Source organism: Oncorhynchus clarkii, chromosome 3 (genome assembly GCF_045791955.1).
Source record: "Oncorhynchus clarkii lewisi isolate Uvic-CL-2024 chromosome 3, UVic_Ocla_1.0, whole genome shotgun sequence".
NCBI classification, from domain to species: Eukaryota; Metazoa; Chordata; class Actinopteri; order Salmoniformes; family Salmonidae; genus Oncorhynchus; species Oncorhynchus clarkii.
This window is the reverse complement of record NC_092149.1, coordinates 4,745,779-4,772,250: the sequence shown is the minus strand read 5'-3', so window position 1 is coordinate 4,772,250 and position 26,472 is coordinate 4,745,779. Positions and strand designations below refer to the sequence as shown.

The following is a 26,472-nucleotide window of genomic DNA, read 5'->3' as shown; positions in this document are numbered from 1 at the left end:
TGCACTGTGATAGTCTCAGAGGTCCGTTAAAAGCGCAGAGAGCATCATGAAGAACAAGGAACACACCAGGCAGGTCCGAGATACTGTTGTGAAGAAGTTTAAAGCCGGATTTGGATACAAAAAGATTTCCCAAGCTTTAAACATCCCAAGGAGCACTGTGCAAGCGATAATATTGAAATGGAAGGAGTATCAGACCACTGCAAATCTACCAAGACCTGGCCGTCCCTCTAAACTTTCAGCTCATACAAGGAGAAGACTGATCAGAGATGCAGCCAAGAGGCCCATGATCACTCTGGATGAACTGCAGAGCTCTACAGCTGAGGTGGGAGACTCTGTCCATAGGACAACAATCAGTTGTATATTGCACAAATCTGGCCTTTATGGAAGAGTGGCAAGAAGAAAGCCATTTCTTAAAGATATCCATAAAAAGTGTCGTTTAAAGTTTGCCACAAGCCACCTGGGAGACACACCAAACATGTGGAAGAAGGTGCTCTGGTCAGATGAAACCAAAATTGAACTTTTTGGCAACAATGCAAAATGTTATGTTTGGCGTAAAAGCAACACAGCTGAACACACCATCCCCACTGTTAAACATGGTGGTGGCAGCATCATGGTTTGGGCCTGCTTTTCTTCAGCAGGGACAGGGAAGATGGTTAAAATTGATGGGAAGATGGATGGAGCCAAATACAGGACCATTCTGGAAGAGAACCTGATGGAGTCTGCAAAAGACCTGAGACTGGGACAGAGATTTGTCTTCCAACAAGACAATGATCCAAAACATAAAGCAAAATCTACAATGGAATGGTTCAAAAATAAACATATCCAGAATGGCCAAGTCAAAGTCCAGACCTGAATCCAATCGAGAATCTGTGGAAAGAACTGAAAACTGCTGTTCACAAATGCTCTCCATCCAACCTCACTGAGCTCGAGCTGTTTTGCAAGGAGGAATGGGAAAAAAATTCAGTCTCTCAATGTGCAAAACTGATAGAGACATACCCCAAGCGACTTACAGCTGTAATCGCAGCAAAAGGTGGCGCTACAAAGTATTAACTTAAGGGGGCTGAATAATTTTGCACGCCCAATTTTTCAGTTTTTGATTTGTTAAAAAAGTTTGAAATATCCAATAAATGTCGTTCCACTTCATGATTGTGTCCCACTTGTTGTTGATTCTTCACAAAAAAATAGTTTTATATCTTTATGTTTGAAGCCTGAAATGTGGCAAAAGGTCGCAAAGTTCAAATGGGCCGAATACTTTCGCAAGGCACTGTACCAGGCCTTAATGGAACAAAGACCTCCTCTCTCTCTCTGGTCATTCTTTGGAAATGATCTGAAAACAGGATAGGTGAAAATAATATGGCTATTAGTGATGGGTTTGGAACTAAAGACCATAGTCGAATTCATTGTGATTGGAGTGAAGAACAGTCAATAATACTATCTGGTACAGAAGGCTAGTCAGTGTATTTCCAATGCTCTGCGTCGTTCACTATAGGGTATATATAAGGGTAGCAGTGCTGCGCCCTAGTGGTATGCAGAAGTGCACGGTGTTCATTTCGGCCAGGCTGGGAATAGGATGACGAAACCATTTATTTTATGAGATGTTGCTGTGAGTGATTGTTTTATCATCGATATTGTTTACCTCTTTGAATGCAGCTTACTCGCAAAATATTTGCAATTATTATCACAGTAATTATGTTATTCCAGAAATCGTATATTTTCTTCACGGAAATGGAAACATCCTTCCGCATGTGACGTCGGCGTTAAACATGGCTGATGTGGAGAACACAAACAGACAAGTCGATAAGAAAAACATGTCTTTTAATATTAGAGAGAAGCTAGATATCGGCGAAAATATGCCAAAATTACGTCATCAAGACACTTCGGAAAGTGGAAAGGGCACTGTCGAAACACGTACAACCTCGGAGTACTGTGAAAAGTTGCAGGGGTGGATGTGGCAGTACTACACGGCATATGTGAACTGGCAAAGTTGGCTGGCAGTGTCTGCTTCTCCGTATTTTGCACCGCAACCAATGCAACCATTCAATGCACCCGTCTGGCCAGCGGATTTCCCTAATTTTGATGCCCAGAACTGGTACAATAATCCATTTGGACTCCCCTTATCGACGTATCCAACCGCCATCCCCGCGGCTGGGATTCCGACTGGGGAAACGGCTGGGAGTGGTGCTGTGTCCACTTCAGTACCAGCGAACCAACAACCACAACAGAACGGCAATGCACAACGGCCAGGTAGATATCAGAGACACAGGTGTTGTTATTATTGTATTTGTTTAATGTGTCTAATATTATAACGTTAGTTATATAGCTAAAGAACTGTTTGAGATACAACAACATGACAACAGGCCTGTTACAGTGATGAATTATGAAAATAGTGCCCTCTATGGTCTGCTTAAGTAAACACCATAGGCACATCTGCTATAGGCCTGGGTTGCTAAAGACCCCCAACCTAGGCATATTAACATTTTTGAAACAAGGAATTTCCTCTTGAAGGACAATAACCGTCATCAATGAATGTGTTGGCGACGTCTGTGGCTCATTTGGTAGAGCACGGTGCTTGCAACACCAGGGTTGTGGGTTTGATCCCCATGGGAGACCAGTACAGAAAATCAATATGAAAATGTATTTACTCACAACTTTAAGATGCTCTGGATAAAAGCATCTGCTAAATCTGTGGTTCCCAAATCTATGGGGAGGCCCATAGATATTGTTGAATTTTTTTTGGTCACTCAGTTATCACATGAATTCACATTAGACATGGTAAAATGTATAGAATTCCAAGAAAATGTCCTTTAAAACTGCAGCATTTTCTTTGCACCACATGACAACATTTGTAGAATTGCAGGAAATACGCTTTAAACCTGCAAAATTCTCTCCACCAACCGAGTGTGAACAGTGTGTGTCCTGAACATTGCCTGTGCCCATAGAAATAGACATGGTGCGTGCACGCACAGGGGTGGCCCGGGATGTTCCCCAACGCTGGAAGGGGGCCCCGAAAGGAAAGAGTTTGGTGACCCCTGGCGTCTGCTAAATGACTAAAATGTAAATGTTTTGTTTGTGTTTGCAGGTCGAGAATACAGTATTCCCTCTCCTCTTCAAAGGTTCATGGCTGAAATGGTGGATTTCTTCATTCTGTTCTTCATCAAAGCAACTATTATTCTCAGCATCATGCATCTGAGTGGGATGAAGTGAGTTTAGTTTAATACAAATGTTTCTGTTCTTTTATTCCCTATAGTGCATTCCTTTAGACCAGAGCACTATGGGGCCCCCCTCTATGGGGCCCCCCTCTATGGGGCCCCCCTCTATTGGGCCCCCCTCTATGGGGTCCCCCTCTATTGGGCCCCCCTCTATTGGGCCCCTGATCAAAAGTGGTGCACTACAGGGAATAGTATTTTATTGAAACATCCTAGGAATTGATTTGTTTCGCACTCCATGGGTGATGGTAAAGATTAGTCCAATGCATTCATAACTACTGTGAAAATATAGTCATGATTGAAGAATCATGCATAACTACTGTATATATTCATGATTGAAGAATCATTTGTAGCATGCATAACTACTGTATGTATGAATGATTGAAGAATCATTTGTAGCATGCATAACTACTGTATATAGTCATGATTGAAGAATAATTTGTAGCATGCATAACTACTGTATATAGTCATGATTGAAGAATCATTTGTAGCATGCATAACTACTGTATATAGTCATGATTGAAGAATCATTTGTAGCATGCATAACTACTGTACATAGTCATGATTAAAGAATCATTTGTAGCATGCATAACTACTGTATAGAACGTGTTCTCAGTCAACTTACCTGGTAAAATAACGGATAAATAAATCAAATGTAGTCATGATTGAAGAATCATTTGTATTTTTGTTTCAGGGACATTTCCAAGTTTGCCATGCATTTCATTGTGGAGGAAATAGATGAAGACACGTCCATGGAAGAACTCCAGAAGATGATGCTGGTCGCCCTGGTCTACCGGATATTAGTCTGTTTCTATGAGGTCAGTTGACAAATCAAACTGCTACTGTGAACAGAAATCACATACAATGTTTTGATTTTCTGTCTTTAAATGTCTCTGGGCTGTGAAATGACCCTTGACTGTTTTTGTCCTGACGTTGCAGTGGGATGATGTTTCTGTCTTTGTCTGGACGTTGCAGTGGGATGATGTTTCTGTCTTTGTTCTGATGTTTCTGTCTTTGTTCTGACGTTCCAGTGGGATGATGTTTCTGTCTTTGTTCTGACGTTGCAGTGGGATGATGTTTCTGTCTTTGTCCTGACGTTGCAGTGGGATGATGTTTCTGTCTTTGTCTGAACGTTGCAGTGGGATGATGTGTCTTTGTCCTGATGTTGCAGTGGGATGATGTGTCTTTGTCCTGATGTTGCAGAGGGATGATGTTTCTGTCTTTGTCCTGATGTTGCAGAGGGATGATGTTTCTGTCTTTGTCCTGATGTTGCAGAGGGATGATGTTTCTGTCTTTGTCCTGATGTTGCAGTGGGATGATGTTTCTGTCTTTGTCCTGACGTTGCAGTGGGATGATGTTTCTGTCTTTGTCCTGACGTTGCAGTGGGATGATGTTTCTGTCTTTGTCCTGATGTTGCAGTGGGATGATGTTTCTGTCTTTGTCCTGACGTTGCAGTGGGATGATGTTTCTGTCTTTGTCCTGACGTTGCAGTGGGATGATGTTTCTGTCTTTGTTCTGTTGTTGCAGTGGGATGATGTTTCTGTCTTTGTCTGGACGTTGCAGTGGGATGATGTTTCTGTCTTTGTCCTGACGTTGCAGTGGGATGATGTTTCTGTCTTTGTCCTGACGTTGCAGTGGGATGATGTTTCTGTCTTTGTCCTGACGTTGCAGTGGGATGATGTTTCTGTCTTTGTCCTGACGTTGCAGTGGGATGATGTTTCTGTCTTTGTTCTGACGTTGCAGTGGGATGATGTTTCTGTATTTGTCCTGATGTTTCTGTCTTTGTCCTGACGTTGCAGAGGGATGATGTTTCTGTCTTTGTCCTGACGTTGCAGTGGGATGATGTTTCTGTCTTTGTCCTGACGTTGCAGAGGGATGATGTTTCTGTCTTTGTCCTGACATTGCAGAGGGATGATGTTTCTGTCTTTGTCCTGACGTTGCAGTGGGATGATGTTTCTGTCTTTGTCCTGACGTTGCAGTGGGATTATGTTTCTGTCTTTGTCCTGACGTTGCAGTGGGATGATGTTTCTGTCTTTGTCCTGACGTTGCAGAGGGATGATGTTTCTGTCTTTGTCCTGACGTTGCAGTGGGATGATGTTTCTGTCTTTGTCCTGACGTTGCAGTGGGATGATGTTTCTGTCTTTGTCCTGATGTTGCAGTGGGATGATGTTTCTGTCTTTGTCCTGACGTTGCAGAGGGATGATGTTTCTGTCTTTGTCCTGACGTTGCAGTGGGATGATGTTTCTGTCTTTGTCCTGACGTTGCAGTGGGATGATGTTTCTGTCTTTGTCCTGACGTTGCAGTGGGATGATGTTTCTGTCTTTGTCCTGATGTTTCTGTCTTTGTCCTGACGTTGCAGAGGGATGATGTTTCTGTCTTTGTCCTGACGTTGCAGAGGGATGATGTTTCTGTCTTTGTCCTGACGTTGCAGTGGGATGATGTGTCTGTCTTTGTCCTGACGTTGCAGTGGGATGATGTGTCTGTCTTTGTCCTGACGTTGCAGTGGGATGATGTTTCTGTCTTTGTCCTGACGTTGCAGTGGGATGATGTTTCTGTCTTTGTCCTGACGTTGCAGTGGGATGATGTTTCTGTCTTTGTCCTGACGTTGCAGAGGGATGATGTTTCTGTCTTTGTCCTGACGTTGCAGTGGGATGATGTGTCTGTCTTTGTCCTGACGTTGCAGTGGGATGATGTTTCTGTCTTTGTCCTGACGTTGCAGTGGGATGATGTTTCTGTCTTTGTCCTGACGTTGCAGTGGGATGATGTTTCTGTCTTTGTCCTGACGTTGCAGTGGGATGATGTTTCTGTCTTTGTCCTGACGTTGCAGTGGGATGATGTTTCTGTCTTTGTCCTGACGTTGCAGTGGGATGATGTTTCTGTCTTTGTCCTGACGTTGCAGTGGGATGATGTTTCTGTCTTTGTCCTGACGTTGCAGTGGGATGATGTTTCTGTCTTTGTCCTGACGTTGCAGTGGGATGATGTTTCTGTCTTTGTCCTGACGTTGCAGTGGGATGATGTTTCTGTCTTTGTCCTGACGTTGCAGTGGGATGATGTTTCTGTCTTTGTCCTGACGTTGCAGTGGGATGATGTTTCTGTCTTTGTCCTGACGTTGCAGTGGGATGATGTTTCTGTGTTTGTCCTGACGTTGCAGAGGGATGATGTTTCTGTGTTTGTCCTGACGTTGCAGTGTGATAGTTTTTTAAGTCTTTGATATGGATTTGGTGTATTTTATCATGTTTCTCCTCTGTCTGCAAATACAAGTTCCCTCTGTTGATAGTACGGTTTTATTGATTGTCTCCTGTCAGATTGTGTGTATCTGGGGAGCAGGGGGCGCCACTCCAGGGAAATTTCTCATTGGTCTCAGAGTGATCAGCTGTGATTCCTCCATCCTGGTTCAGCCCAACCGGGTCCTCGTGGTGCCTGCCACCAACGTCACTCTCTCTGCGTAAGTAGTGGATCACACCAACACCAACCCTCTCATCCATCCACGTGTTGTGAAATAATAAACCAGCTCATGTGGTTATTTGACACTTGATTTTTGAAGTGGTGATGAGGTGAAACATGACAATCTGGCCATTAGATGAAGTCCCTTGATGTTCTGCTCATCTGTTGTTTCTATCATCTCTGTGACTTTCACACTTATTGTCCCTGTGTCCTTCTTCAGATCGACAGTCCGAGCCATGAACAAAAACTTCTCCATTGCCTTCTTGTTCCCAGCCTTCATCACAGTCTTCTTCTTCCAACACAACAGGACTGTGTATGACATGGTGGCTGGCACCATCGTTGTCAAGCGCACCGGAGCCAGATGACCATTCTGATTGGTTAAGGCCAAGCTAAAGCCTGGCTGGGACCTGGCTACTATTTTATTTAAAGAGGTACATGTTGCTCTCAACCCTGCAGTACAGAGGAGGCTGGTGAGGGGAGGACGTCTCATAATAATGGCTGGAGTGGAGTGAATGGAATGGTATCAAACACATGGAAACCATCAATTCCGTTCCATCCGTTACAGTGAGTCCGTCCTCCGGTTGAAAGTGACACCACTACTCCAGCACTAAGGCAGCCTGGTGTCACTAGTCTGGGGAGACAACTGAACTGGGAACCACTCTGCAAAAACGATGACGGGAGGCGAAAGCTCTGCATGAGCCTGAAGACAGGAAACACACTATGACATCATCAGTATCTAGGTCCCTCTACACAGCTCTTGTTTGTGACGTCAGAGTTTTTAGAACCATCTCTTGTTTCTCAACTACTGTTCTCTGGTTGTTTTTCAGAGGAGGTATACGTTCTACCCTTTTAGATTTGTGCAATGGTAGTATGCAAATTAGCACCCGATCAGTTAGGAAGCACTGAGGAATCAACTTTTTTCAGGAAAATGTATTACATGTTTTAATTTAATTGCCTTTGCTTTTCAAAATGAATTAAATTAAAATGTAGTCTCTAGGATGAGGAAGTGGAAGACGAGAGAATAGTTATTTAGTAGTTTTAACCTATCAGCATATTGATGCAGTTTTATAATTTGGCTAATTTTAAGATATTGCTTGGTAACAATCCAACACTCCTAGAATCACAACATGCTAATGGTTTGGTTGACATTGCCCTCGCGTCTTACTGCACTATGGGTGGATTATTGTCTAATCATTATCTGGTTACAACTAGACACTTCTTTGGTTGTCATCAGACTATAAAATAGCTTTATTTTGGATCTGTTAACATAACAGAACACCTGGGCTGATTCAGTGTAGGCTTTCATGTGTATTATCTCAATGCTCGAGGAGATTTATTTAACTAGGCAAGTCAGTTAAAGAACAAATTCTTATTTACAATGACAGCCTACCCCTAACACGGACGAAGCTGGGCCAATTGCACGCCGCCCTTATGGGACTCCCAATCATGGCCGGCTGTGATACAGCCTGAAATCGAACCAGTGTCTGTAGGGATGCCTCTAGCACTGAGATGCAGTGCCTTAGACCGCTGCGCCACTCAGGAGCCCCATATGGTTGTGTTTCAGTTGATATACTATCTGATCTAACATGGAAAAACACATTTGTTTCTTAGGACTGTATTAATGTTTGGAACTTCAGTCGTAATTGAATCGCTCTCTAAATTATTCCTTAAACTTTGTAACATGAGATACTTTACCAAATACCAGAAAGCTGGAGTGAGTGGCACGTTGTTCTCCATCACAGCATTAATCAATTTTACCACAGCCTGCATTAATGAACTCAACAAGTATTAAGGGGTATATTCATGATTGGTCTAATCTTGTTGTCTAAATGTACCCATGAACAACCAAACTTGTCACCATATCCAATTTAGCCACGGAGATTAAAACATTTTGAGTGCTTCAAGCGGACAGTATTATGATTGTGTCTGTCAGTAAATGCTACTACCATATGAGGTGCCAATAGGGTTTCAATTCTGGTCATTTCCCCAAAATTCCCAGGTTTTCCAGAAATCCCAGTTTGAAGATTCCTGAATTCTGAAGCAAGAAATCTGGAATCCTTTAGCCAGAATATCTGGAAAAAATTGTGAATACCTGAGTATGGAGTCCAGATGTAGTATCACTTTTTCAGAATTAGATGTCAGCTAACTATGATTCTAATTTCTGTTTGTTGTTTAAAGTCCAAAGTGACAGGCTCACCTGTCTTCCTAACACGGTACCTTTCCTTGCTTGTCATTTTAATATATTTGCCTTGATTATAGAATATAAGTACTACAGTATTTCTATACATTTGTTAAAGGACAGTAACAGTATAAAGAAAATGGCCCGGTATAAAATGTAAGTAATTCAAAAACACTCTTAATTCAGTTGCTAGGCTACATCTAATACCATGGGATGATAGTACAGTATTGATGTATTTTATTTGTAATTTTATACATTAATTTATGAAATATGATTGTGTACTAATTCATTTTATTTTAGTACATGAGCTTGGTGTATTCGTTGGAATTGTCAGCACATTTCGGGGTTGAATTTGCACTTTTTATGGATTTGAATTCACATGAATAAAACTTTATTGATCATTATTTTTACAGAGAATGGGTTTCAAATTTCATGGACCAGTCATGGCAACTGTTAGAGTTGCGTCAATTCGTATCTGGTATCAGGATAAATATGACAATGAGTCACCGATTGTATACTATGTATTTTTTATTAGCTAAGCAATAAGTGGTAAATGCAATTTTCGTATATACGGGCTCTCTGTCCCACCTCGCAGGGCAAGCAGAGAACTGACAAGATGTATGTAAACAGTATTCTTTATACTGTGATAGACAGTTCCAACCCGTCTGTTGGCCTATCACAGTAGAGGCTGGGCGTGGTTTAAACTTGCTCAGCCTATTGCAGGCGCTCAGGCGGGTCCCCGCCTCTTGGCGCTTCTGTTGAAGTGTTGCTGTGAAGAACATCCAGGCTCTCATGCTCCATACCGTTATCTCGCACCTGGCTCCTGTTATCTAACAAAAGACTGCTTGTTCTGCAACCCCACGCTCTGAATGTGCCCTGTCTTCTGTATTTTTCCATCATGAGAAAGTCCCCTGGCCCTGACACTTTTAACAATGTTTCAAGTCAGCTATGTTGCATAACACATACATACATCCACACAAGCCAACAGCAGATAATATTCAATCATATATATGGTAATGGGCTATAGTGCATAACACAGAAACCTCATACAACTGTTCAGTTTCCTTGGCGTCTGTGTGATGATATCGATATGTGCCAAAGCATTCTGTTATGAAGTGTAATCAACCCAACAATACCATGACATATTGTACTGTGTGTGTGCTGGCAAATGGAGACCACTGAATCACTCAGGGCGTCCCGAACGGTGCAGCCTATGGGCCCTGGTCACTGAGTGAACTATCCTGGTTAAATAAATCAATTGATTGACTAGGCCCCTTAGCTAGTTCTGCCATGCATGGCTAGTTCCTGCCATGCAACAACACACCAATGTTGCATTATTCCAGACCGGGCTACAGGTCTCGACGTTGGATAAGTTTTTACTCGGTCTTGACTCCATGTCAGACACTAGCTTCTGCTTCCATCCAATTTCCGACAGATTTCCGAATAAAGAAATCATTTGCATTTTCCCATCAGTGGTGTTTCCACCAAACGGACTTTTTTTGTATTTATTAATTTTTATATTTAGTTTTTTTAACGTATTTTTTGAATGTATAATACAAAATGATCAACTTACACCGCTACATCAAACATGTCTAACAAAACAAAACACAACACAGATATAAACAAGAAAATATTAAATACATACAGAACATAAAATATATAAATAATTTAAAAAAACACAATTCTAGTGCAATTCTAGGCCTTGGACGTGCGCTCTAGTCAACTGTTCGAAGATACTTTGCGGGTAGTCTACATTTATAAAATTATTATGGATAAGATTGAGAATATTTTTAGTTGTCAAACGGCAGTCAAGCATCGATCATCATGTCACCAGAATCAGACCCTCCGATATTTATTAGAAAAGTGCATCCTTCACCACCCTGTTAAATTGGAAAGAACCGGGATGAACACTTTAACGCCGTTTTCCCCCTAATTACTCACAGATCGATAGCGCTAGATAGAACGTATTTTATGACAAACAATGTATATGTCCTCTACTATTAGCAACTGTAATTTCGTTTCTAGAATAAGTGACAAAAAATCTAATGGACCAAGAACGGAATTTCAGCAAAATTACGCAGCCTGGTCTCAGAGCATTTCGTATTATTCTGTACGTTGGCCGACGGGGCGGGAGAAACCCAGCCTTGGGATGAAAGTAACAGCTGGCGAGAAGTGCACAATATCTGTCTTATTTCCATATTTCTGTTTAGTAATGCTTGTTACTTTCAACAAATGTACTATCAGCCGTCATTTCATGTTTCTATTCGAGTTCAATAAGTCATGCTATAGGTTAAAAATGTATGAAAATGAACCATGCTTCAACATCGCAATGTTGCGCAAACACAACAATTTGCCTTAGAATATGAATCAGACTAAAATGTATCAGATAACAGCTATATTAACCATCATTTTCTCATCTCACTTTAATGGGAATGTAGTAGGATATCTTCCTCTCCATTTTCCATGACTATTCATGCTAAGCCAATCAGGTGCGCTCCAACTGTCCTTGTCATGCACACTCCTCGTGTCTTGGTAGAAGAAACGTTTTTATTATTTTCACAAACAGCAAACTCATCAGGCTTATCACATTTTCATGGCTTGACACAAGGTAATTAACCCCCAGAATCATACAAAAATATATTTTTAATAACCCCTAACCTGTCGATAAAAGCTTATGTGAGTAGCTGAATCATCAAGTGAATTGATCAAGGCATAATTCTAATGATATCATATAGAATTTTCTAACATTCAGTCACTTGTTGATATTTGGCATTATAAAAGCAGTGTCAACTAGAGAAGACAATGGCCTGTGTTAAAACATTTATTCCAGGTCATCAGTTAACATTGTGTTTCTTTCGTCCCACCTATCTATCCTGTAACTTCTCCCAGGCTAATGTTGCGTTCAAAAGAACTGGGAACTCAGAACTCAGAAATCTCTAACTACCGACTCACTGGGAACTCAACAAAAAAAACTATCCCTGACTGGGAAAAATTGTTTTGAACGGTCATCCAACACAGAATTTCAATTCGGGGAAATCGGGCCTCTATCTAGAGCTCCGACTTTCTGACCTGAAGATCATGGACGTCATGCTTTGACCTTGTATTTTTCAGAGTTCAACAACGCACCACAGCACCCATGAATAGCTAGCGTGATACTTGAAACCTATGCTGTCATTTAGTCACTAGATGGGTTAAAAAAAATATGTATTTTAGGAACCTTGAACAACTAAACACAACTCTACAGTTCAAAACCACTTTTTATTGATAACTTAGCAAAACATGGTCGGACTGGGCTGTTTTTTTTGCAGGGAGCTCGTCCTCCGCGTTAGGTACATGCTTCTGTCTTATCTGAGAAAATGGGCGTGTTACTTTTGCCCCATATTACTTTTGTCCCGGCACTCCCTTCATAATTTGTTTTATTTTAGCCTAATAAACATGGTTTCCTGGGTCGTAGTGGGGGGATCACACACCATATCATCGTGTGACTCCAAGTTTACTTTGATATGATGGTTATCATATCAATATTTGTGCAAAAAGGCGAATCAATCAATCAAGCCATTTCCTGCATAATTAATTTGACCAACAAAATAATACCCCAACATGTCGAAAAACACATTTTCTGTCGGCATTTGTAAAATTGTATCAAAACTTCCTCTTTCCATCACTTTTTTAATACGCTATGACTTTACTGGCATAACACCTGTGGATGGATACGCTATGACTTTACTGGCATAACACCTGTGGATGTTACTGGCATAACACCTGTGGATGGAAATGTGGTTAATGAGGACTTTTCTTTCCAAGACAAATTCCATTTGACAAATAAAAATATTCTTGCTCTTATCCACAATAACCTTGTCATGTAGACTAGCCTACCCGCACTGTATCTGCCAGCTGTTGGCTAGAGAGCACGTGCAAAGACCAGAGGAGGCACATTTGCTATTCAACGCAGCAGTTTTTGTGACAAAACTTTTGGTAAAGTTTGCAATTTGGACTGACCAACGCTCCCACAGTATTCCAGGCCCTGGCCAACGATATGCTCCATGACATGTTGAACCTATTCGTGTTCGTCGACGACAACACCCCTCCCCCCTCCCCCGTTTAGCTCAAGGGCACGTCCTCTAGGTCCTCCAGCGTCTCCTTGAGAACCAGCTTTTTGTGAAAGCAGAGAAATGTGAATTCCATCGCTCCACTGTCTCCTCCCTGCAGGAAATATTCAGATGGATTCTGACAAGGTGAGGGTCCCGTAACCTTTCCCCCGGTTTTATCGGCCCTTTCCTCATCTCTAAAGTCCTTAGCCCCTCTGCTGTTCGTCTTCTGTTGCCCCCACCACCCTCCGTATACATCCCACGTTTCATGTGTCTAGGATTAAACCTCTGTCTCCCAGCCCTCTATCTCCTGTGTGCATCTGGGTCTTATACTTACTTTCATTGAAAAATATCCTTGAACTCTGTCATGCCTGTCTGAATTAACTTGATTTGTGGGTAGGGAAGAGTGAGGGAAATTGTTTTAAAGTTACACGTTCCATTAGTAAGGGGAGACCGGGGGAAGTTGTAACATATTTAGTATTTTTTTTACCTAGTATAGACCTGTTTGGGTTAGTGATCAATAAATGTATTGGAAAATGTGTGTGTTTGGCCGGTGTCTGTTATTTTCCCGTCCATAAATTGTCTGTCAGACACGCAGTAGGGAGATCTGCCTCTATTCCGTTGTAGAAATCTACAGTGTATTCCAAGAGAAGGACAGATGAGAAAGCCGCTGAGGGTGTGTCCCCAAAATGGCACCATGTTCCCTTGTCTGGCTACCCATCCTCATCACATCGTTTCTTCTGCACGATGAGTCTGGATTTGCTTCCCTCCCTGATGATTTTCTGGAATGCGAACACATTCTGACCGTTCTGATTGGTCCCCAGAAAACTAATGGGTTGGGCAAAAGGCGGCCCTACATGATATCAACTTTGATACTCTGACTGGTTAGAGACGATCCAATCGCTGATGAACGCCCCTCCTTTTGAAGTTCCACAAACGACATCTAGGGTGGCAGTTTCAGACTGTATGTAGTGAACGATAGAGTAGAGGAGTTAAATTGAGGGTGAGTCATCAGGGAATATACAGTGCCTTGCGAAAGTATTCGGCCCCCCTTGAACTTTGCGACCTTTTGCCACATTTCAGGCTTCAAACATAAAGATATAAAACTGTATTTTTTTGTGAAGAATCAACAACAAGTGGGACACAATCATGAAGTGGAACGACATTTATTGGATATTTCAAACTTTTTTAACAAATCAAAAACTGAAAAATTGGGCGTGCAAAATTATTCAGCCCCTTTACTTTCAGTGCAGCAAACTCTCTCCAGAAGTTCAGTGAGGATCCCCCCCCCCCCCCCATAGTACATTACTTTTGACCAGAATCTTATTATAATTTTTCTGCCACTGGAATCCCACTTGTACAATACAATGGATTGTGTTGTGTATTGTATGCTGGGTTGTAATGTGCTGCGTTGAACACTGCCCCCTGTTGTGTGAATCCGGTACTGCAACTAGGGACTACATTGAAGAGCCTCTCACTGATTCATTTGCCCCAAATGGCCCCCTATATTCCTGGGTGATGTTCATGATGCTGTTGACCTTAACAAGGGCCCCAGTACCAGTGGGAACGAAATTGCCCCATAACATCAAAGATTGACCACCATATTTTACAGTACGTATGGGTACTATTTTCTGCTTATCGTCGCTGTGATGAAAACCTTGTAACAAACATTTTGCCAATTTACTTTTATTTTTGTATTATTATTTTTATACATGTATTGAAAGCAGTGGGTTTGATGTTGAAAAACAGAAACTTCTGCAGAAAAATACCTCATACCAGTAAAATATGGTAGTGGATCTGTGATGTTATGGCGCTATTTAGCTTCCACTGGTCCTGAGGCCCTTTAAGGTCAACGACATCACGAACTTTATCAAGTACCAGGACATTTTAGCCCAAAATGTTTTGCCTCTGCGAGGAGGCTGACACTTGGCCACAAGTATATCTTCCAGCAAGATAATAACCCCAAGCAGGCATTCATCAAAATCCACAAAGAAATGGTTAGCCTAATTGACCACAAAATTCATATTTTGCAATGGCCACCTGTCTCTGGAATTGAACCCCATTGAAACCCTGTGGTTTGACTTAGAGGGCAGTCCATAAGCACAAACAAGGATCAAGGATCTGGAAAGATAATGTGTGGAGGAATCGTCTTAGATTCCTCCCAAAAGGTTTTCCAATCTCATAAAACATTTCAGAAAAAGTCTCCCATAAGTGTTCAATTGGGTTGAGACCTGGTGACTGAGACAGCCATGGCATATGGTTTACATCGTTTTCATGCTCACCATATTATTTAGTGACCACTCGTGCCATGTGGATGTGGGCGTTGTCATCCAATGGGGTCATAGCCATGGTAGTAAAATAATGGCCTGACAGAGTGAGGGTTTTGCATAGGTGCTTTGAGTTTTTGTTGTAGGACTAGAAAAAAAATGCCTGGAATGTATAAGAACTTCACTAACCGGTTCCCATGCTTTTAAAGTAACGGTTCTGTTCCGGAACAGTATGGATCACTTTCGTTCCAGGTTCTATTTCTGTTCCTTGAAAAATGTTGTTCTGTTCCCTGAACAGGTTCCAACCCCTGGTGTTAATTGCTTAATTAACTCAGAAACCCCACCTGTGTGGGAGCACCTGCTTTCAATATACATTGAATCTCTCATTTACTCAAGTGTTTCCATAGGAGAATTGGTTTAAGCTCAGGATAAGAGTTAGCTAAAATTGTTACAGACACGACTCAATTTAAAAAAATGTTTTTAAAACTTTAGTTGTACTCTATCTAGTCACAACCACAGATGGGAGTCTGGTTCACTGGAAGTTAAAAGGTTTGCTGACTGTAACTGATTGTACTGTATATGTATGTATATTTTTTTACTGCTCTAGGGATATAATTATTGTTTGGATAACCTTATTTATTATTATGTATTGATTTTTATATTTTAATTGTTTCACTCTTTATGCGATGCACACTACAGAGAACACCGGAAGACGAAATTATCACTGAATTATCACAGTGAATTGTTGTAATGTTTGTTTATCTGTCAATTGATCCCATATGGGAAGGGTTGCCAACTGTCGATGTGACACGAAAATAACATTTAATTCATTCAATACTCCATAATTCACATTATACAGGCCTTCCTGAGGTTGAAATTGCTGCTCACGTCTCACAATATAATGCCCTATTTCTAGAGAACAAAACTGCTGTTCCTCATGCCATAGTTTGACACCATAGCTTGACACATCTATGAGGTTTGGTCTTACTATTGCATCACCAAATGTGGATTCACCAAAACCAGTTTCCCAGCAATATGACCTTAAGACCACCCTTTTATTGTGCTGAATTGATTGGGTCAAGGAGAATGTTTCAATCAAAACACTCCAACCTCAGAATATTCAGCTTATTCCTTATTCCCCAGGGTTCTATTCATTATTCTACATTCCCCAAGGTTCTATTCATTATTCTACATTACCCAAGGTTCTATTCATTATTCTACATTCCCCAATCCTTATTCTACAATCTATTCATTATTCTATATTCCCCAGGGTTCTAATCATTACTCTACATTCCCCAGGGTTCTATTAATTATTCTATATTCCCCAGGGTTCTATTAATTATTCTATATTCCCCCGGGTTCTATTCATTAATCTCTATTCCCCAGGGTTCTATTCTATATTCCCCAGGGTTCTATTCATTATTCTCTATTCCCCAGGGTTCTATTCATTAATCTCTATTCCCCAGGGTTCTATTCATTATTCTATATTCCCCAGGGTTATATTCTATATTCCCCAGGGTTCTATTCATTAATCTCTATTACCCAGGGTTCTATTCATTATTCTATATTCCCCAGGGTTATATTCTATATTCCCCAGGGTTCTATTCATTCATCTCTATTCCCCAGGGTTATATTCATTATTCTATATTCCCCAGGGTTCTATTCATTAATCTATATTCCCCAGGGTTATATTCTATATTCCCCAGGGTTCTATTCATTATTCTATATTCCCCAGGGTTCTATTCATTAATCTCTATTCCCCATGGTTCTATTAATTATTCTATATTCCCCAGGGTTCTATTCTATATTCCACAGGGTTCTATTCTATATTCCCCAGGGTTCTATTCATTATTCTATATTCCCCAGGTTCTATTCATTATTCTATATTCCCCAGGGTTCTATTCATTATTCTATATTCCCCAGGTTCTATTCATTATTCTATTTTCCCCAGGGTTCTATTCATTATTCTATATTCCCCAGGGTTCTATTCATTATTCTATATTCCCCAGGGTTCTATTCATTATTCTATATTCCCCAGTGGTGTGTGTGGTACAACACCAACAGGTATTTTTGTTTCTGCTTCTTGAAGCTCAGGTGGTGGGGTGGGATCAGTGACACCTTGCCAATGGATCTGAGCTGACCCTGGTCAAAAGTAGTGCACTATGGGTCCTGGTCAAAAGTAGTGCACTATATAGGGACTAGCGTGCTATTTGGGAGACAACCCTGCAATTTTCCTTAACTGCTGAATTCCCCAGCTTAGTCTCAATGGGCTCTATAAGCACGGCGGTGTCATGCTACAGCACCATTGAGGGCAGAGCTGCAGAGCCGCAGAGCCACCACATCTTTCTTAATGGAGTGGGGAGAACTGTGGCGCTGCCCTGTTGCCATGGCAGCAAGCACTGCTCTTGTTGGCATTTTCCCCAGCTACTGTTGACTGGCTTGCTGTTCCTTCAGAATGCTCCCTTCCACGACACAGAGACCGCTCTGCTCTGCTCTCTGAGGGAGCACAGTGAAGCTTACCGTCTTCTCTGATGTAGTGACACTTCAGATGTTTCCCAATTGGCACCCTATTCCTTATAGGCCTGGTCAAAAGTAGTGCACTATAAAGGGAATAGTGTGCCATTTGGAACAATGACTTAATCCCACTGCTGACACCAATATCTGAATCACATTATTCCTAACTAATACAAGGTGCTGCCCAATAACCACCTCTCATATATCTGCTGTCATACCTTCCTGTAGGTATCGTGATGTTGTTTCAAAAGACTTCTGGATTGGAGAAAAAAATCTGAAAACGTCTTATTTCTTATTTTTATATCTCCTGTGTTTTTGTTCTACCTTATTATTTTTAATATTACATCGTTATTGATGACTGCATTGTTGGGTTCAGAGTTTGCAAGAAAGGCATTTCACTGTATTTGTGCACGTGACATTAAAACTGGAAACTGCCACTACGGTGGTCCTATGGGGAAAAGTGTCGGTTAAAATTCAGTTACAGTGCACATGCAAAACAATGCCTTGAACAGTTTTGAGACGCTGTCCCGTCCCTGGTATGAGGAGAATGGTTTTGAGACGCTGTCCCGTCCCTGGTATGAGGAGAATGGTTTTGAGACGCTGTCCCGTCCCTGGTATGAGGAGAATGGTTTTGAGACGCTGTCCCGTCCCTGGTATGAGGAGAATGGTTTTGAGACGCTGTCCCGTCCCTGGTATGAGGAGAATGGTTTTGAGACGCTGTCCCGTCCCTGGTATGAGGAGAATGGTTTTGAGACGCTGTCCCGTCCCTGGTATGAGGAGAATAGTTTTGAGACGCTGTCCCGTCCCTGGTATGAGGAGAATAGTTTTGAGACGCTGTCCCGTCCCTGGTATGAGGAGAATGGTTTTGAGACGCTGTCCCGTCCCTGGTATGAGGAGAATGGTTTTGAGACGCTGTCCCGTCCCTGGTATGAGGAGAATGGTTTTGAGACGCTGTCCCGTCCCTGGTATGAGGAGAATGGTTTTGAGACGCTGTCCCGTCCCTGGTATGAGGAGAATGGTTTTGAGACGCTGTCCCGTCCCTGGTATGAGGAGAATGGTTTTGAGACGCTGTCCCGTCCCTGGTATGAGGAGAATGGTTTTGAGACGCTGTCCCGTCCCTGGTATGAGGAGAATGGTTTTGAGACGCTGTCCCGTCCCTGGTATGAGGAGAATGGTTTTGAGACGCTGTCCCGTCCCTGGTATGAGGAGAATGGTTTTGAGACGCTGTCCCGTCCCTGGTATGAGGAGAATAGTTTTGAGACGCTGTCCCGTCCCTGGTATGAGGAGAATGGTTTTGAGACGCTGTCCCGTCCCTGGTATGAGGAGAATGGTTTTGAGACGCTGTCCCGTCCCTGGTATGAGGAGAATGGTTTTGAGACGCTGTCCCGTCCCTGGTATGAGGAGAATGGTTTTGAGACGCTGTCCCGTCCCTGGTATGAGGAGAATGGTTTTGAGACGCTGTCCCGTCCCTGGTATGAGGAGAATGGTTTTGAGACGCTGTCCCGTCCCTGGTATGAGGAGAATGGTTTTGAGACGCTGTCCCGTCCCTGGTATGAGGAGAATGGTTTTGAGACGCTGTCCCGTCCCTGGTATGAGGAGAATGGTTTTGAGACGCTGTCCCGTCCCTGGTATGAGGAGAATGGTTTTGAGACGCTGTCCCGTCCCTGGTATGAGGAGAATGGTTTTGAGACGCTGTCCCGTCCCTGGTATGAGGAGAATGGTTTTGAGACGCTGTCCCGTCCCTGGTATGAGGAGAATGGTTTTGAGACGCTGTCCCGTCCCTGGTATGAGGAGAATGGTTTTGAGACGCTGTCCCGTCCCTGTCCCTGGTATGAGGAGAATGGTTTTGAGACGCTGTCCCGTCCCTGGTATGAGGAGAATGGTTTTGAGACGCTGTCCCGTCCCTGGTATGAGGAGAATGGTTTTGAGACGCTGTCCCGTCCCTGGTATGAGGAGAATGGTTTTGAGACGCTGTCCCGTCCCTGGTATGAGGAGAATGGTTTTGAGACGCTGTCCCGTCCCTGGTATGAGGAGAATGGTTTTGAGACGCTGTCCCGTCCCTGGTATGAGGAGAATGGTTTTGAGACGCTGTCCCGTCCCTGGTATGAGGAGAATGGTTTTGAGACGCTGTCCCGTCCCTGGTATGAGGAGAATGGTTTTGAGACGCTGTCCCGTCCCTGGTATGAGGAGAATGGTTTTGAGACGCTGTCCCGTCCCTGGTATGAGGAGAATGGTTTTGAGACGCTGTCCCGTCCCTGGTATGAGGAGAATGGTTTTGAGACGCTGTCCCGTCCCTGGTATGAGGAGAATGGTTTTGAGACGCTGTCCCGTCCCTGGTATGAGGAGAATGGTTTTGAGACGCTGTCCCGTCCCTGGTATGAGGAGAATGGTTTTGAGACGCTGTCCCGTCCCTGGTATGAGGAGAATGGTTTTGAGACGCTGTCCCGTCCCTGGTATGAGGAGAATGGTTTTGAGACGCTGTCCCGTCCCTGGTATGAGGAGAATGGTTTTGAGACGCTGTCCCGTCCCTGGTATGAGGAGAATGGTTTTGAGACGCTGTCCCGTCCCTGGTATGAGGAGAATGGTTTTGAGACGCTGTCCCGTCCCTGGTATGAGGAGAATGGTTTTGAGACGCTGTCCCGTCCCTGGTATGAGGAGAATGGTTTTGAGACGCTGTCCCGTCCCTGGTATGAGGAGAATGGTTTTGAGACGCTGTCCCGTCCCTGGTATGAGGAGAATGGTTTTGAGACGCTGTCCCGTCCCTGGTATGAGGAGAATGGTTTTGAGACGCTGTCCCGTCCCTGGTATGAGGAGAATGGTTTTGAGACGCTGTCCCGTCCCTGGTATGAGGAGAATGGTTTTGAGACGCTGTCCCGTCCCTGGTATGAGGAGAATGGTTTTGAGACGCTGTCCCGTCCCTGGTATGAGGAGAATGGTTTTGAGACGCTGTCCCTGTATGAGGAGAATGGTTTTGAGACCTGTCCCGTCCCTGGTATGAGGAGAATGGTTTTGAGACGCTGTCCCGTCCCTGGTATGAGGAGAATGGTTTTGAGACGCTGTCCCGTCCCTGGTATGAGGAGAATGTTTTGAGACGCTGTCCCGTCCCTGGTATGAGGAGAATGTCCCGTCCCTGGTATGAGGAGAATTTTTGAGACGCTGTCCCGTCCCTGGTATGAGGAGAATGGTTTTGAGACGCTGTCCCGTCCCTGGTATGAGGAGAATGGTTTTGAGACGCTGACCCGTCCCTGGTATGAGGATAATGGTTTTGAGACGCTGTCCCGTCCCTGGTATGAGGAGAATGGTTTTGAGACGCTGTCCCGTCCCTGGTATGAGGAGAATGGTTTTGAGACGCTGTCCCGTCCCTGGTATGAGGAGAATAGTTTTGAGACGCTGTCCCGTCCCTGGTATGAGGAGAATGGTTTTGAGACGCTGTCCCGTCCCTGGTATGAGGAGAATGGTTTTGAGACGCTGTCCCGTCCCTGGTATGAGGAGAATAGTTTTGAGACGCTGTCCCGTCCCTGGTATGAGGAGAATGGTTTTGAGACGCTGTCCCGTCCCTGGTATGAGGAGAATAGTTTTGAGACGCTGTCCCGTCCCTGGTATGAGGAGAATGGTTTTGAGACGCTGTCCCGTTCCTGGTATGAGGAGAATGGTTTTGAGACGCTGTCCCGTCCCTGGTATGAGGAGAATGGTTTTGAGACGCTGTCCCGTCCCTGGTATGAGGAGAATGGTTTTGAGACGCTGTCCCGTCCCTGGTATGAGGAGAATGGTTTTGAGACGCTGTCCCGTCCCTGGTATGAGGAGAATGGTTTTGAGACGCTGTCCCGTCCCTGGTATGAGGAGAATGGTTTTGAGACGCTGTCCCGTCCCTGGTATGAGGAGAATGGTTTTGAGACGCTGTCCCGTCCCTGGTATGAGGAGAATGGTTTTGAGACGCTGTCCCGTCCCTGGTATGAGGAGAATGGTTTTGAGACGCTGTCCCGTCCCTGGTATGAGGAGAATGGTTTTGAGACGCTGTCCCGTCCCTGGTATGAGGAGAATAGTTTTGAGACGCTGTCCCGTCCCTGGTATGAGGAGAATGGTTTTGAGACGCTGTCCCGTCCCTGGTATGAGGAGAATGGTTTTGCGACGCTGTCCCGTCCCTGGTATGAGGAGAATGGTTTTGAGACGCTGTCCCGTCCCTGGTATGAGGAGAATGGTTTTGAGACGCTGTCCCGTCCCTGGTATGAGGAGAATGGTTTTGAGACGCTGTCCCGTCCCTGGTATGAGGAGAATGGTTTTGCGACGCTGTCCCGTCCCTGGTATGAGGAGAATAGTTTTGAGACGCTGTCCCGTCCCTGGTATGAGGAGAATGGTTTTGAGACGCTGTCCCGTCCCTGGTATGAGGAGAATAGTTTTGAGACGCTGTCCCGTCCCTGGTATGAGGAGAATAGTTTTGAGACGCTGTCCCGTCCCTGGTATGAGGAGAATAGTTTTGAGACGCTGTCCCGTCCCTGGTATGAGGAGAATGGTTTTGAGACGCTGTCCCGTCCTTGGTATGAGGAGAATGGTTTTGAGACGCTGTCCCGTCCCTGGTATGAGGAGAATGGTTTTGAGACGCTGTCCCGTCCCTGGTATGAGGAGAATAGTTTTGCGACGCTGTCCCGTCCCTGGTATGAGGAGAATGGTTTTGAGACGCTGTCCCGTCCCTGGTATGAGGAGAATGGTTTTGAGACGCTGTCCCGTCCCTGGTATGAGGAGAATGGTTTTGAGACGCTGTCCCGTCCCTGGTATGAGGAGAATAGTTTTGAGACGCTGTCCCGTCCCTGGTATGAGGAGAATGGTTTTGAGACGCTGACCCGTCCCTGGTATGAGGAGAATGGTTTTGCGACGCTGTCCCGTCCCTGGTATGAGGAGAATGGTTTTGAGACGCTGTCCCGTCCCTGGTATGAGGAGAATGGTTTTGAGACGCTGTCCCGTTCCTGGTATGAGGAGAATGGTTTTGAGACGCTGTCCCGTCCCTGGTATGAGGAGAATGGTTTTGAGACGCTGTCCCGTCCCTGGTATGAGGAGAATGGTTTTGAGACGCTGTCCCGTCCCTGGTATGAGGAGAATGGTTTTGAGACGCTGTCCCGTCCCTGGTATGAGGAGAATGGTTTTGAGACGCTGTCCCGTCCCTGGTATGAGGAGAATGGTTTTGAGACGCTGTCCCGTCCCTGGTATGAGGAGAATGGTTTTGAGACGCTGTCCCGTCCCTGGTATGAGGAGAATGGTTTTGAGACGCTGTCCCGTCCCTGGTATGAGGAGAATGGTTTTGAGACGCTGTCCCGTCCCTGGTATGAGGAGAATGGTTTTGAGACGCTGTCCCGTCCCTGGTATGAGGAGAATGGTTTTGAGACGCTGTCCCGTCCCTGGTATGAGGAGAATGGTTTTGAGACGCTGTCCCGTCCCTGGTATGAGGAGAATAGTTTTGAGACGCTGTCCCGTCCCTGGTATGAGGAGAATGGTTTTGAGACGCTGTCCCGTCCCTGGTATGAGGAGAATGGTTTTGCGACGCTGTCCCGTCCCTGGTATGAGGAGAATGGTTTTGAGACGCTGTCCCGTCCCTGGTATGAGGAGAATGGTTTTGAGACGCTGTCCCGTCCCTGGTATGAGGAGAATGGTTTTGAGACGCTGTCCCGTCCCTGGTATGAGGAGAATGGTTTTGCGACGCTGTCCCGTCCCTGGTATGAGGAGAATAGTTTTGAGACGCTGTCCCGTCCCTGGTATGAGGAGAATGGTTTTGAGACGCTGTCCCGTCCCTGGTATGAGGAGAATAGTTTTGAGACGCTGTCCCGTCCCTGGTATGAGGAGAATAGTTTTGAGACGCTGTCCCGTCCCTGGTATGAGGAGAATAGTTTTGAGACGCTGTCCCGTCCCTGGTATGAGGAGAATGGTTTTGAGACGCTGTCCCGTCCTTGGTATGAGGAGAATGGTTTTGAGACGCTGTCCCGTCCCTGGTATGAGGAGAATGGTTTTGAGACGCTGTCCCGTCCCTGGTATGAGGAGAATAGTTTTGCGACGCTGTCCCGTCCCTGGTATGAGGAGAATGGTTTTGAGACGCTGTCCCGTCCCTGGTATGAGGAGAATGGTTTTGAGACGCTGTCCCGTCCCTGGTATGAGGAGAATGGTTTTGAGACGCTGTCCCGTCCCTGGTATGAGGAGAATAGTTTTGAGACGCTGTCCCGTCCCTGGTATGAGGAGAATGGTTTTGAGACGCTGACCCGTCCCTGGTATGAGGAGAATGGTTTTGCGACGCTGTCCCGTCCCTGGTATGAGGAGAATGGTTTTGAGACGCTGTCCCGTCCCTGGTATGAGGAGAATGGTTTTGAGACGCTGTCCCGTCCCTGGTATGAGGAGAATGGTTTTGAGACGCTGTCCCGTCCCTGGTATGAGGAGAATGGTTTTGAGACGCTGTCCCGTCCCTGATATGAGGAGAATGGTTTTGAGACGCTGTCCCGTCCCTGGTATGAGGAGAATGGTTTTGAGACGCTGTCCCGTCCCTGGTATGAGGAGAATGGTTTTGAGACGCTGTCCCGTCCCTGGTATGAGGAGAATGGTTTTGAGACGCTGTCCCGTCCCTGGTATGAGGAGAATGGTTTTGAGACACTGTCCCGTCCCTGGTATGAGGAGAATGGTTTTGAGACGCTGTCCCGTCCCTGGTATGAGGAGAATGGTTTTGCGACGCTGTCCCGTCCCTGGTATGAGGAGAATAGTTTTGAGACGCTGTCCCGTCCCTGGTATGAGGAGAATAGTTTTGAGACGCTGTCCCGTCCCTGGTATGAGGAGAATGGTTTTGAGACGCTGTCCCGTCCCTGGTATGAGGAGAATGGTTTTGCGACGCTGTCCCGTCCCTGGTATGAGGAGAATAGTTTTGAGACGCTGTCCCGTCCCTGGTATGATGAGAATGGTTTTTCATTGTTCAAATGTCATTGAATTGCTGCCATTTAAACAATGATTTGTTAAGTAATAATAACACAACATTATTATCATCGTTGTACCGGGGAAGGAACAGCATTGCAAAATTGTTTATCACAAGTGTGTTTCCTTTTGATAACAGCATGTTACAACACATCACACTTTACTATTGTCTATGTAACTCCACTTCTTATTGGACTCAACAATAGTGATCACCGATTTCACCAGAATTACAAGATCGCTCAAAAGAAGACAATTTAAATAAATAAATAAATTGAATGAGACGATGATACCCAAGCAATTGAGATTGCTGGATTATCATAAAAGTAATGTTAGGTACATTCACTACTATGGTACACTTTCCCCTCAGGCCACAGCCATATGGGATTCCCACTGGAGGCGGGACTGATTGATTGTGCTTTGCAAAAGCAGATTTTACTGATTGATCAAATCTAATGAATAATCAAACCTGTATAGGCCATCTGGGAATTAAACTTTAAATTAACCTGAGAGCTTTGCTTCATCTAAGTTAATGTGGGAAAAAATCATATTGTCTCATTGTAGAAGCCCAATCAATTTGGATATTATTTATAAGATCCACTTTAATCAGGCAATTTCACTTGTTAGTTAAATTGTATGGGACGTCGATATTCAGTCAATTGCGATTGGCTGGATATCTTAACGTGATCCAAGTTTGGATTTCCTCTACTTCTTTTAAGAGATGTACTTGCGATTCTCACCACCATTGATGCAGAATGCTGAAATCAAACGGAAGTACAAAGGGTGGGGCTTCCGTCGCGCAAGGCGGAGGAATTTAAACGGGACACAGGAAGAGAAAAATAATGTTTCCCTTTTCTTTTTTTTTAGCTTAGCGTCTCGTGCAAACTAATCTTACTTTGTTCAGAAATATCACTTCCAAGCACAAAATCGGGTCTTCTCACATTCGGCATAGTTTGCTAGCGCCAGCGTCTTGTTACTGAAGGTAAGAGACTGATGGGGTTTCCTTCTCTTGTTGTGCTTATTGTCTGATGTTATGAGGGAGGATTATTGAATGACACCTCGCTCTACAGCTCAACAGAACCTACAGAATCTACCTGTGAATCCAGTCGAAATTCCTGTCAATCATGGTAAGTTCCTTCTATCATTGCATGTTTATGTATGAGGAATTAGAAATTACTATATGTTATTTTATTACCCAGAGATCTAGAGGAGGGTTAATGACCTATCTATCACCTCCACATGTTAAAATGTGTCAGTTCACTTTGCTGGTTCTTCATCTTTAATGTTTAGACGGTTTGATGAAAGGCCTATGTTTTATTGCCCTCGGTCTGCGTCTATGTATCCTGTGTGTATATTCTCTTCATTGTGGTCAGAAAGTACTGTAAATGTAGCCTACTTGGAGAATAAAGGTGATTCTGATAACATATGCTTTTTTCTTCTTTCTCCCCGGGAAGAGGTCCTTGGCTGTAGCTGTAATCCTATGTGCACTGCTGCCACTGTTCCATGCTGGCTGCTGGTTTGAACAAGCTAAACCAGGTAAAGGACAAAGATAACCAGCTGTTAACACACACACACACACACACACACACACACACACACACACACACACAACCATAGGGCTCTGGACAAAAGTAGTTGGTGTTGTCATGCAAGTGGTACCAGAACGCCAAGTCTAGGTCCAAAAGGCTCCTTAACAGCTTCTACCCCCAAACCATAAGTCTCCTGAACAATTAATCAAATGGAGGCTCGAACGTTGTTTAATCGATGCATAGTCACTTTACCTCTACCTACATGTACAAATGACCTCAATTACCTCGACTAACCTGTACCCCCGCACA

General features: G+C 44.1%; 1 protein-coding gene and 1 long non-coding RNA gene across 2 annotated transcripts; both read left to right on the top strand.

Moving 5' to 3' along the window:
* Positions 1-1,741: 1,741 nt before the first annotated feature.
* LOC139386855 (protein FAM8A1-like) lies at positions 1,742-9,246 on the top strand. Its single transcript, XM_071132714.1, has 5 exons — positions 1,742-2,244; positions 3,080-3,200; positions 3,901-4,024; positions 6,512-6,651; positions 6,871-9,246. The coding sequence occupies exons 1-5, from the start codon at positions 1,764-1,766 to the stop codon at positions 7,013-7,015; spliced, it is 1,011 nt and encodes a 336-aa protein (XP_070988815.1). The 5' UTR covers positions 1,742-1,763; the 3' UTR covers positions 7,016-9,246.
* A 16,228-nt stretch (positions 9,247-25,474) lies between these two features.
* LOC139405652 (uncharacterized) lies at positions 25,475-26,171 on the top strand. Its single transcript, XR_011633894.1, has 3 exons — positions 25,475-25,616; positions 25,705-25,761; positions 26,089-26,171. It is a non-coding gene; the product is annotated as an uncharacterized lncRNA (long non-coding RNA).
* Positions 26,172-26,472: the final 301 nt, after the last annotated feature.